This window comes from Gopherus evgoodei, chromosome 2, assembly GCF_007399415.2.
Source record: "Gopherus evgoodei ecotype Sinaloan lineage chromosome 2, rGopEvg1_v1.p, whole genome shotgun sequence".
Taxonomy (NCBI): domain Eukaryota; kingdom Metazoa; phylum Chordata; order Testudines; family Testudinidae; genus Gopherus; species Gopherus evgoodei.
Genome location: NC_044323.1, coordinates 295,714,116 through 295,727,432, shown reverse-complemented (window position 1 = coordinate 295,727,432; position 13,317 = coordinate 295,714,116). Strand labels below are relative to the sequence as shown.

Sequence of the window (13,317 nt, the reverse complement as noted above, 5' to 3'; positions counted from 1 at the left end):
GAGAATAATAGAAACGAAAGGTCACCTATAAAACAAAATCATAGCACATTTTCTGGAGCCTGCACTTCACTCAGCAGGCTAAGCTGCTGGCCAGTGAAGCATATCTCATCCCCAAACTCCTCTGCTGAGCCTCAGCCAAGGAGGGTTCAGATCCCATTTTCAGGACCGTAAGCCCTCAGCCCGCTTCCTTCCTAAGTGCAGGATGTGGGGCGTCGTCTCTGCCTTCTGCTCATGTCCCCAGAGTTCAGTGTCTGTTCTCAGATCAGGATAACACAGGATAGGGGCTTCTTTTTCCTGCATGCTGCTTCCCCGTTGATTGCACATCTCCCTTGCTGGCTCTGTATGTACGTGGGTATCCGCTGTGTTAGCTTATGCTGCTCACGTCCCATCTGAGAGCCAGGTGAACAAAGATCGCTTGTGTGGCAGAAAACCCACACGCTGTCACTGGACATCCACAGCCCCTTACGCAGCATGTGTGTGGACATTTCACTCTTTGGGGACCCAGAACACACAAGCCAGCATGGGGACCTTGCTGGGACCCTCTCGCCAGTTGGTGTTATGGGATTCTTGGGTTACCCCAGGACCCACTGTATCAGATCTGAACTGGCCACATACCGGCCCAGCAGAGCCATCCATCCAGACAGCTCCCAGGGCACATCTGTCCCTGTCCTCCACTCTGCTCGCTTTGCTGCCCTGACCGACCTGCTGGCTATTTACCAGGCAGTTGCCAGCACTCATGTCCCTCCGGGAGCTTGTCCAGCTCTCGACTCTCCCCGGAAGGGGGTTGCTGAGGTCTGGAGCAGAGAAGGAGGGACCCAGTCCCTGTGTCTCTTTGGTCACCGTGAGTCTCAGACCACAGAGGGGACCAATGGACTTGGTCTGGAGCACGTGTGGGTTTCTGGAATCCATCAGCGGTGCCCATCCCTAGCTCCATGTCCACCTGCCTGGTCTTGGATAGCGTCCGTTACGGGGATACCAATGGGCCTGGTGCAGCCTGGCAGAGTGTGGGTAGAACGCTGCCATTGGGAGCGCTGGCCTCTGACAAGACACAGGGCAGCCATGAACCGGGCCCTAAGGGCTCCTCTGCCCCTGACGTTCCCGGTGCCGCTGTCCCGGTGCCACCTGCTAGGAGCCCAGGCTCTGGGGCGGCACTTAGCGCACATCTGGGTCTGAGCCGGGAGGCGATTCCCAGCCCACGTGGGCAGATGCGCTAGCTCTGCTCGCAGTGTAGCTGGGGAAGCACTGAGGGGGGCTTGGTCTAGCAGCCAGAATGCCGACCCGCCCGGCCTCCCTGGGTCTGTACTCAGGTGGCTAGTCTGAGCTACCACCTTTCCTACCCCGGCTATGCGGGTGACCTTGGGCGAGTCCCTTCTCCCTAAGTGTGCTGTGGCCAGCGCACGGGGCCCCTGCTCTTGGTGTGCGATTGCCGATGGTGCCAGCCAGCCGCAGGGGCTGTGCAGGCTGCTGGGGGTGGGGGTACTTGTCTGGGGTTTCCTCTGGCCCCTGGGCGTAGTGCCTCACCATCGCCGATGGGGTCTCTCAGAGCCAGCCCCTCTGCACGCGTGGGGGTCCGAGGCGCGGTGGATGGGGTCTGTGGCAGAGCACCAGGGCCGGGTCTCCTGAGTCCTTGGCCCCAACCCTACCCACTAGGCAAACCATTCCCACCCTCCGCCTGTGGTAACTGCTTTGTCTTCTCTTTTCTCCTTCGAACTACCCCCATCATCCCCCCACATCCCATGTGTTCCTGCGACCTGCTCTGTCCGCCCCTCCCTCCCTGTCCTACCATCTCACTTGGGCCGACCGTCCCCATGGGTCTCCCTCCCCCCCTGCTCCTCCCACGGGTTCCCACGCCAGCTCCCCGACTCCCCTCTCATCTCGGTGATGTCCCACCTCCTCTCCTTCCTGGAGCACTATGGGCAGATGCAGCGGCTGCAGGAGCAAGCCAGGGAGTACCGCTCCCGCCTGCGTCGGGAGGAGAGCCGGTGCCGGAAGCAGCTGCGGACGCTGAGGAGGGCCTACAAGCAGCAGGTGCAGGACAAGCTGAGCATCATCGAGAGCCTGGAGGGCGTCATCTGCGAGCAGCAGAACGTCATGGAGACACTGCATGGTGGGGAGTCATTCGCCCCAATCGCAGCAACGCCCACGAGCAGCAACCTGGGCTTCGGGGGTGAAATTCACAAGGCCTGGGCACCACTGGCTGGGGTCCCGCCTCTGCTAATTCCTGGGCACCACTGGCTGGGGTCCCGCCTCCGCTGAAGCCTGGGCACCACTGGCTGGGGTGGCGCCACTGGCTGGGGTCCCGCCTCTGTTGAGGTTTGGGCGCCACTGGCTGGGGTCCCACTTCTGCCGAGGCCTGGGTGCCGTTGGCTGGCTTCCCACCTCGTCCCATAGTGCCTACGCCTTTGTCAGGCCTTGTGTGAATTTCTCCCCTCTGAAGACAACACATAGAGAAGCTCCTGAGGTTGTCGCTGGGGACCAGGGTGATGGGTCTGCTGCAGCTGTGGCAATGCGAGAGGGTGGCTGCACTGGTGATAGGAGGGAACCTGGCTGGCCGTTGGGCATGGAGATGGGTTGGTATAGTGGGGTGGAGGGTGGAGCCCCTCACCTCTAGGATGGTGGCTCCTCAAAGCCATGCAGCTGCTGGATGCAGAGTTTGCTGGAGGGTCTTGGCTAAGGGGCAGCGTCCAAACAAAATGGTGATGAGTGGTGGTCAGTCGGCCCCTTGTTGGCAGCCTCTGGAGAGAGGACGAGGACTGAATGAGTCATGGAGTCTGATCTGCAGGGACCATGGTCTGCTGGAGGGAGAAGAGACTTCATCTTCTGAAGGGACCCGATGAACCAGTGAACTCCAGCTCACCCATCCACCTGTCCATCCAACACACCTGTCCATGCACCCAAAACACTCATCCACCCAACACACCTGTCCATGCACCCAAAACACTCATCCACCCAACACACTATCCACGCACCCATCCATCCGCCTGCCTGTATGATCATCCATCTGCCTGTACATCCAGCACACTCATCCATCTGCCAATCCATCCAGCACACCCTCTCATCCAACACACCTGTCCATCCACCCATCCATCCAGCACATCCACCCATTCAACACACTCATCCACCCCTCCATCCAACACACCGTCCCTCTATCCATGCAACATACACATCTATCTGCAAATCTATCCAGCACACCCTCCCATCCAACACACCTGTCCATCCATTCATCCCTCCAGCACACCCACCCCTCCACCCAAAATACGCATCCACCCTCCCATCCAACACACCTGTCCATCCATTCATTCAGCACACCCATCCAGCACACCCACCCAGCCGCCCAGCCATCTAACACATCCAGATATCCAACACACCCATCTACCTGCCCATCTAACACAGCCACTCATCCAACCGTCCATCCAACACACCTATCCACACATCCATCACACCCTCCATCCACCCAAAATACTCATCCACCTTTCCTTACAACACACCCATCCACCTGTCCATCCAACACAGCCACCCACCCATGTATCCATCTGTTCATGCAACACACCTACTCATATATCCATCACACACTCCATCCACCCAAAATACTCATCCACCTTCCCATCCAACACATCGGTCCATCCATTCATCCATCCAATATGCCCACACGTCCAACCAACACACCATCCATTCATCCGTCCGTCCATCCAACACACTCATCCATCTGCCCAACCATCCAACACACCCACCTTTCCATTCACTCCTCCAACACACCCACCCAGCTGCCCAGCCATCTAACACACCCAGTCATCCAACACACCCATCCACCTGTCCATCCAACACAGCCACTCATCCACCTGTCCATCTAACGCACCCATGCATCCACCCGTCTGTCCAATACACCTACCCACACCCTCCATCCATCCATCCAAAATACTCATCCACCTTACCATTCAATACACTGGTCCATCCATTCATCCATCCAACATGCCCACACGTCCAACCAACACATCGTTCATTCATCCATCCGTCTATCCAAAACACTCATCCATCTGCCCAACCACCCAACACACTCATCCATCTGCCCATCCATCCAACAAACCCATGCACCCATTCAAAACACCTGTCCAGTCATTCATTCAACACACTCACCCACCCATCCATCCCCCTGTCTATCCTACACCCCCCCCATCCACCTGTCCATCCAACACAGCCACACGTCTGCTGATCCATCCAACACACCCATCCACCTGTCCATCCAATACAGCCACCTGTCCATTCAACACATCCAACATACCATCTATCCATCCACCCAAAATACTCATCCACCCTCCCATCCAACCAACATGCCCACGCATCCACCCAACACACCATGAATTCATCCATCCATCCATCCAACACACTCATCCATCTGTTGTTAGATGTCGATAGATATTTGGCTGTGTGTGTGTGTTCCCTTTGTGTGCCACCCCAGCCCTGTGCAGACAGCTGGCACAGCAGACCTTGAGCGAACCGCCCAATGAGCACAAGATCTGTTAGAGGAGGAAGGCACCCAACCAGGTTTGTTGTCGATGAAGCACAGAACTAGTATCCCGCAGACTTTACTGGACCACTAATACATGTATGTCTATAACAATGGACCAGGTCAGTGAATGGTGGGACTTTCTGTTCCTTCCTAGACCAGACAAAGATACTCCCTCTGAGGTACCATTTTATACACCGATACAAACAAGTTCCCTATTTCCCCTCTGACATAGTTATTGCCCCTGATGTGGCAAATAATCACCCATCACCTTGTACATGTTGGTTCGATCAAAACATCTCTATTACAAACTACAGAAGCAGTTTCTCTTCCCTTGGTGTTCACACCTCAACTGCTAGAATAGGGCCTCATCCTTCCTGATTGAACTAACCTCGTTATCTCTAGACTGATTCTTGCTTGCATATTTATACCTGCCTCTGGAAATTTCCATTACATGTGTCTGACGAAGTGGGTATTCACCCACGAAAGCTCAGGCTCCAATACGTCTGTTAGTCTATAAGATGCCACAGGAGTCTTTGTTGTCTATTACGTACTGTCATCCTGACCTTGTCTTTCAGGAGGGGTCAGTGTGCTCCGGTTATCCTTGGGGAGTGTTTTTGTACCATCCTTGATATTGGGATGTTCTGGTACCACTTGATATTAGGATGTGTTTGTGTGAGTACGCTGTGACTAGCACTCCTTAGGAATGTGTATTTCTGCAATATCAGCCCTGTTCTTCGCAGATTGTGTGAGCAGGTCCTGCCTCATACCAGGCCTCTAATACAAGTGCTTATGTCTCAGGCTGTCTTCCTACTACACCATCCAACACCCATCCATCCATCCAGTACATTCATCCATCCATCTGCCCAACCATCCATCCAACACATTCATCCATCTGCCCATCTACCCAACACACCCATCCATCCATCCATCCAACACACTGTCTGCCCAACCATCCAACACACTCATCCACCCAACCCATCCATCTGCCCAACCATCCATCCAACACACTCATCCATCTGCCCAACCATCCAACACACCCATCCATCCAGCACACTCATCCACCCAACCCATCCATCCATTCAACACACTCATCCATCTGCCCAACCATCTAACACACCCATCCATCCAGCACACTCATCCACCCAACCCATCCATTTATTCAACACACTCATCCATATGCCAAACCATCCAACACACCTATCCATCAATCCGACACACTCATCCTTCTGCCCAACCATACAACACACCCATCCATCCATCCATCCAACACACTCATCTGTCTGCCCATCCATCCAACACACCCACCCATCCATCCATCCAACACACTCATCTGTCTGCCCAACCATCCAACACACCCATCCATTCAGGACACTCATCCATCCATCCATCCATCCAACACACTCATCCATCTGCCCAACCATCCATCCAACACACTCATCTGTCTGCCCAACCATCCAACACACCCATCCATCCAGCACACTCATCCACCCAACCCATCCATCTGTTCAACACACTCATCCATCTGCCCAACCATCCATCCAACACACTCATCTATCTGCTCAACCACCCAACACAACCAGCCATCCATCCAACACACTCATCCATCTGCCCAACCATCCATCCAACACACTCATCTGTCTGCCCAACCATCCAACACACCCATCCATCCATCCCACTCATCCACCCAACCCATCCATCTGTTCAACACACTCATCCATATGCCCAACTATCCAACACACCTATCCATCAATCCGACACACTCATCCTTCTGCCCAACCATACAACACACCCATCCATCCATCCATCCAACACACTCATCTGCCCATCCAACACACCCACCTATCCATCCATCCATCCATCTCCCCAACCATCCATCCAACACACTCATCCATCTGCCCAACCATTCAACACAACCAATCATCCATCCACCAATACATCCATCCATCCATTTATTTATCCAACTCATCCATTTGCACAGCCATCCAACACACCTATCTACCCATCCAACATACTCATCCATTTGCCCAGCCATTGAACACAACCAACCACCCATCCAACACATCCATCTGCCCAACACATTCATCCATCCATCCATCTGCCCAGCCATCCGCCCATCCAACACACTCATCCACCCAACACACCCATCCATCTGCCCAACCATCCAACACACCCTCCATCCAACACACTCATCCATCCATCCATCTGCCCATCCATCCATCCAACACACTAATCCATCTGCCCACTCATCCAACACACTCATCCATCTGCCCAACCATCCAATACAACCATCCATCCAGCACACCCATCCATCCAACACACTCATCCGTCTGCCCATCCAACACAACCATCCATCCATCCATCCAACACACTTGTTCATCCATGCAACCCTCACATCCACCTGTCCATCCAACACACCATCCAGCCATCCACCCAACAAGCTCATCCATCATCCATTCGCCCATGCAGTGCACCTACTCATTCATCTACCATGTCCATCCACCCATGCAAAACACTCATCCATCTACCCACTCATCCAAAATATCTGTACAATGTCCCCCCACATCCATTCCACCCCTCTGAGCACGTTCCCACCTGCCCCTCACTGAAGGGGAGGGTGATTCTGTCTCCAGGCTGATTCTGTGGTGGGCTGCATCTCCCCATCCCACTCGTCCCTTCCCCAGATGGCCCACCTGCCCCTGCAGGAGTTCTGCGCCCACATGGATGTCCTAGGAGTGACTGCCTATGTCCCCTCCTCTCCAGGTAAGAAGCCGCCCTCCACTTGCCCCCTGTACCCGTGTCCACCTGTGACCCCCGTGGGCGTGCACCGGCTGGTGGAATCCATCAGTGCGCTGCATGGGGAGAGGAACAAGCTGCTAGAGGAGATCACAGGCCTGAAGCAGCAGCTGGAAGAGGGGGAGAGGGAGAAGCAGCAGCTGGCAGGGAGCTTCGGCCTGCAGGTGAGAACCAGGGGCTGGCACTGCTGGTGGAGCCATGGCAGGTAGGGGCACCAGCGGGAATGATGCTCTTGCTGAGGAGAGGCTGGTGGGGCCTCCAGCAAAGCCCCAGAAAGGGGAGAACCACAGGTTGGAGAGGACTCCACAGGTGGGATCTCCACTAGCAAGGCAGGGATGGATGAGCCCCTGGGGAACCGGGGCGAGAACCCATCCCTTCAGCGCCCTTGAGCTATAGAGGAACCCTGGCTAACAGGCACCCTCCTCATCCTCACGGTGCTTTGGGCCAATGTGGGCACTGGGTTCACACCCGCCAGCCAGCCCCTTATGCCCGGGGCTGCCCCTGCCCTGCCCCTGCACCCCTACATTGGCAGTACCCCTGTCTATGGGGAGGGGGCAGCCTGACATCGGATGTGTCTTTCCCCGAGGTCCAAGAGCTGAAGCAGCAGATTGAGGAGCGAGAGGAGGAGCTGACACGGCTGCGCACAGGGATGGTGAGGAGAAGGACATTCCCAGCCCACCACCGTCCCCTTTGCCTCTGTCCCCCATTTCAGCCCCATCCCCTCTGCCTCCTGCCCTAGGCCTGTCCCTTCTGTCCCCCCACTGCAGTCCCTCACTCCACTCCCTAGGCCTGTCCCTTCTGCCTCCCCTCTCACTGCCTCCTCCCCTAGGCCTGTCCCTTCTGTCCCCCACTGCAGTCCCACACCCCACTCCCTAGGCCTGTCCCTTCTGTCCCCCCACTGCAGTCCCACACCCCACTCCCTAGGCCTGTCCCTTCTGCCTCCCCTCTCACTGCCTCCTCCCCTAGGCCTGTCCCTTCTGTCCCCCCACTGCAGTCCCACACGCCACTCCCTAGGCCTGTCCCTTCTGTCCCCCACTGCAGTCCCACACCCCACTCCCTAGGCCTGTCCCTTCTGCCTCCCCTCTCACTGCCTCCTCCCCTAGGCCTGTCCCTTCTGTCCCCCCACTGCAGTCCCACACGCCACTCCCTAGGCCTGTCCCTTCTGTCCCCCCACTGCAGTCCCACACGCCACTCCCTAGGCCTGTCCCTTCTGTCCCCCCACTGCAGTCCCACACCCCACTCCCTAGGCCTGTTCCTTCTGCTCCCCTCCACTGCATCCCCCCAGCCCCACATCCCATCTGCCTCCTCCCCCCACTGCACCACTTAGGTTTGTTCCTTCTGCCCCCCACTGCATGCCCCCTCCCCACCCCTGTCCTCTCTGCCCTCTCCCCCCACTGCCTCCTTTACAGGCCTGGCCCCTCTCCTGCCCCCCAGGGTGGGGGGAGGAAGAATGTGGTGTGGAGGAAGATGAGAGAAGCGGGGGGGGGCTCCCGCGGGAGAGGAAAGCTGGCAGCTGCTGTGGGGGCAGGGTGTGTGTGTGCGGTTGCCAAGGCTCCTGGGGGCAGCGTGTGGGGGGGCCCCAAGCTCCCTGACCCCCCTTTTCCTTCCAGGGGGTGACAGATTCGGAGAAGCGGATCCACAACCTGACGATGGAGAACGAGGGGCTGAAGCAGAGTCTCAGCGTCACCCAGGGGCTCCTGCAGCAGCTGGCGACTGTGTCTGCCCAGCCCTCTGCCACGCTGGCCAAGGTGAGGGAGCCCCCCCGAGCCCCCCCATTGCTGAGCCAGCACCTGCCCAGCTGCCCGTCACTGACCCCTAGAGCCCCTCCATGCCCAGCCCTCTGCCACGCTGGCTAAGGTGAGGGGCCCCCCCACAGCCCCCCATCGCTGACTCAGCACCCGCCCAGGCCCCCATAACTGACCCCTAGAGCCGCCCCGTGCCCAGCCCTCTGCCACACTGTCCAAGGTGAGGGTGCCCCCATCGCTGACCCATCCCCCTGCCCTCACCCAGCCCCCCGTCACTGAATTCTAGAGCTCCCTATGCCCAGCTCCAGCATCATCACTGACCCCTAGAGCCCTGCCCCCCACCCATGCCCCATGTCACTGAGCCCTAGAGCCCCCCTATGCCCAGCCCACACGTCACTGAGCCCTAGAGCCCTGCCCCTCACCCAGCCCCCATGTCACTGACCCCTAGAGCCTCCCTATGCCCAGCCCGCGCGTCACTGACACCTAGAACCCCATGCCCAGCCCCCATGTCACTGACCCCCTAGAACCATGCCCCTCACCAAGACCCCCATCTCTGATGCCTAGAGCCCCCCTATGCCCAGCCCCCATGTCACTGACCCCCTAGAACCATGCCCCTCACCAAGACCCCCATCTCTGATGCCTAGAGCCCCCCTATGCCCAGCCCCCATGTCACTGACCCCCTAGAACCATGTCCCCACCCAGCCCCCATGTCACTGACCCCTAGAGCCCCCCTATGCCCAGCCCGAGTCACTGCCCCCTAGAGCCCTGCCCCCCACCCAGCCCCCATGTCACTGACCACTAGAGCCCCCCTATGCCCAGCCCCTGAGTCACTACCACTGTGGGACATAGGACCCTGAGCTCCAAGGACCCGCTCCAGGCTGGCGCCCCTGTGTTCACACACATGCAGTGCACCGGGAGATCAGGCCAGGCAGGTCACCGAGGAGCCTCCTGGCACATAACCACGACCTGCCCACGGCCCCTCCCCAGGAGAATGAGGGCCTGAGGTCGAGGGTGCAGCACCTGGAGACATGCCTGCAGCAGAAGCTGGAGGAGCTGGTGCGCCTGGAGGGGCAGGTCAGCGCCCTGCAGTGGCGGAAGGAGCAGGAGGTGTCCAGGCTGGACGAGCGGATCCAGGAGTTGCAGCGCATGCTGGAGACCCAGCAGAACCGGCCCCCCGACGTACAGGTGAGCCCAGCTCAGGGCCTGCTTCTCGGGGCCGCAGTTTGCCTCTGTGGCCACTAGAGGGCAGGAGCATCCTCTTGCTCTCACACATGAGTCCACAGGCCTGATTCGCCCAGCAGGGGGCAGTGGTGCGCACGCGCACACGCAGGGCAGTGACACACACATGCACACATCCAATTCCCCCAGTAGGGGGCAGTGACACACACACACCAGTCTCTCTCTCTCTCTCGCTCACACACACTCACACACAGGTGCGATTCCCCCAGCAGGGGGCAGTGACACACACGCACACACACACACGCACACGATTCCCCCAGCAGGGAGTGCGCGTGCGCACACACACGCACACATGCACATACAGGTCTGATTCCCCCATCAAGGGGCAGTGACACACACACACACACACACACACAGAGAGTTCCCCCAGCAGGGGGTGTGTGTGCACACACGTACGCGCACACACACACACACGTACATACAGGTCTGATTCCCCCAGCAGGGGGCAGTGAGGTCCCCACTCCCCAGCCCCTCACAGCATCCGTTTCACATCTCTAGTACGTGACCCAGACGGTGGAGGTGGAGTCCCCCACGACCCTGAGGTCTCTGGTGGAGGCCGAGGAGCGGAACCGGGGGCTGTTGGAGCAGCTCTCCAGCCAGGGGGAGCGGTGCCAGCAGCTGGCCGAGCAGCTGCAAGGCTCGGAGGAGGTGACTGCTGAGCTGCGGCACAAGGTGAGTAGGAGCGGCACTATTGACAGGGTGGGCGGGATTCAAACTTGTGCCCCCACAGGCAGAATACCATGGCCCACAGCTCCTTGCTCCTTTGCTGAGAGACCCCTCCCTGGGGGTGGCCATTGGGCACGGGAGGTAGCCCAGACTCCATGAAAGAGGGGGCAGGTCCCCAGGGCCTGGGCATGGCAGGTGGAGGTGGGGGAATGGAGCTGCTCTGTCTAGCCCCCAGATCAGGCACTCACCTGTGGAGGGACCGACCTCCCCCATCCCTCTCCCCAGGCCATAGCCAGGAGCCCTGTCCCTCACTCATGGGACCCCTGCATCTCCTGGGAGGGTCAGATGAGCCCTCCCTGGTGACCCAGGGGTCTCCCCGCCTGCAGATCTCTGCCTACGAGTCCGAAATCGCCAAGCTGCGGGAGGAGCTGCTGCGAGAGATCAGCCACCTGGAAGCCCAGAAGGAGGAGGCTGTCAAGGAGGCCTCGGAAAGCTCGGAGCAGCACCTGGAGCACCTCCGCGAGCAGCTGACAGGTACCGCAGGCCGGAGTGGGGGGGTGGGGAATCGTCTCCGAAAGCCCCTGGTCAGGAGGGGATCCTGAGCCATGGGCGAACAGCACAGATTCCTGCTGGGAGCAGATCCCTGGGGAGAGGATCCCTTGCACTTGATGGGAGCAGATTCCAGCCCTGCAGAGTGGATCCCTGTGTAGGGCAGGGGTGGGGGGATGGACTAGCGAGGGCCTGTTTCTGAGGGCAGCTGCCCCCGGTCTCTGCTCCCCTGGCAGGTGTCCAGAGGCGCCTGGCCATGCTGCAGCCCCTCCTTAAGGACATGAAAACCAACTACGCCAGCCTGCGCAGCCAGGTGTGCGACTTCTCCGAGTTCTACGAGGCGGCCATCCGGGAGGCCAGGAGACAGGTGAGGCTGGAGGAGGCTGCTGGGGGCCAGGCCTGTCAGGGAGAAGCGGGGCTGGCCCGTGGGGAATGGAGGGGGCAGGCGAGGCCCGTCCAGGGGAAGGAGGCAGTTGCTCCTTGTCCCCCAGTCCCTGTACCCAACACCAGCGGTGCTGGGTACTCAGCCTGGCTCTCTGGGTGTGGCTCGGCTGGGGGCTGAGTGTCCCTGTCCCCCAGTCCCTGCCCCCAACACTAGCGGTGCTGGGCACTCAGCCTGGCTCTCTGGGTGCGGCCCGGCTGGGGGCTGAGTGTCCCTGTCCCCAGGTCCTGCCCCCAACACTAGCGGTGCTGAGCACTCAGCCTGGCTCTCTGGGTGCAGCCCGGCTTTGGGCTCCGTGTCCGTGTCCCCGAGTCCCTCCCCTCAACACTAGCGGTGCTTGGTACTCAGCCTGGCTCTCTGGGTGCGGCCCAGCTGGGGGCTGAGTGTCCCTGTCCCCAGGTCCTGCCCCCAACACTAGCGGTGCTGAGCACTCAGCCTGGCTCTCTGGGTGCAGCCCGGCTTTGGGCTCCGTGTCCGTGTCCCCGAGTCCCTCCCCTCAACACTAGCGGTGCTGGGTACTCAGCCTGGCTCTCTGGGTGCGGCCCAGCTGGGGGCTGAGTGTCCCTGTCCCCAGGTCCTGCCCCCAACACTAGCGGTGCTGAGCACTCAGCCTGGCTCTCTGGGTGCAGCCCGGCTTTGGGCTCCGTGTCCGTGTCCCCGAGTCCCTCCCCCCAACACTAGCGGTGCTGGGTGCTCAGCCTGGCTCTCTGGGTGCGGCCCGGCTGGGGACTGAGTGTCCCTGTCCCCCAGTCCCTGCCCCCAACACCGGCGGTGCTGGGCACTCAGCCTGGCTCTCTGGGCACGGCACGGCTGAGGGCTGAGCGCCCCTGTCCCCCTAGATGTGCTTGGCCGTCAGCGAGGCGTCGGAGACCAGCCGGGACCTGCTGCAGAAGTACCAGCATGAGGTGCTGCTGCGCAAAAAGTACCACTCCCAGCTGGTGGAGCTGAAAGGTGCGAAGGGCCGGGGCAGGGCGGCAGGGGGATGGATTCCATGGGGGGCCCACGGGCAGGGCGGGATGGGCCCCACGCCCCACCCAGCAGAGGCCCCAGGGAGCCTGAAGCAGCTGGTTGCTCTCCTGGGTTGGGGACTTTCAGAGCCAAGCATGGGGGGTGTGGCAGGCGTGAAAGCGTTAACTGGCTCTCAGGTGTCACCACCTGCCTGCTGGGTCACTGAGCAGCCAATGACAGCTGGGCACAACTACGTCTTTTTTTCATTGGCTGAGCAGCTGTGTGGGAGGAGCCAAGACGTTCCCGCTCCGCCTCCTGCTTCAGTAGTTCCCATTGAGCAGGGCCAGCTGGGTTCAGACCCCATGAAAACCAGGTGTGGTCCTGGCTCCAGGCCACCAGGATCCTGTGACCCGGCCCTGGCCCACGCC

General features: G+C 59.5%; 1 protein-coding gene across 1 annotated transcript in view; it reads left to right on the top strand.

Moving 5' to 3' along the window:
- Positions 1 to 13,317, top strand: part of KIFC2 (kinesin family member C2) — a 32,519-nt gene that overhangs the window by 9,799 nt on the left and 9,403 nt on the right. Inside the window, exons 4-12 of the mRNA XM_030553984.1 lie at positions 1,855 to 2,107; positions 7,268 to 7,464; positions 7,887 to 7,952; positions 8,911 to 9,048; positions 10,033 to 10,230; positions 10,783 to 10,956; positions 11,337 to 11,484; positions 11,736 to 11,866; positions 12,781 to 12,892. Coding sequence (XP_030409844.1) covers positions 1,855 to 2,107; positions 7,268 to 7,464; positions 7,887 to 7,952; positions 8,911 to 9,048; positions 10,033 to 10,230; positions 10,783 to 10,956; positions 11,337 to 11,484; positions 11,736 to 11,866; positions 12,781 to 12,892 — 1,417 coding nt within the window. The remainder of the gene's footprint in view (positions 1 to 1,854; positions 2,108 to 7,267; positions 7,465 to 7,886; positions 7,953 to 8,910; positions 9,049 to 10,032; positions 10,231 to 10,782; positions 10,957 to 11,336; positions 11,485 to 11,735; positions 11,867 to 12,780; positions 12,893 to 13,317) is intronic.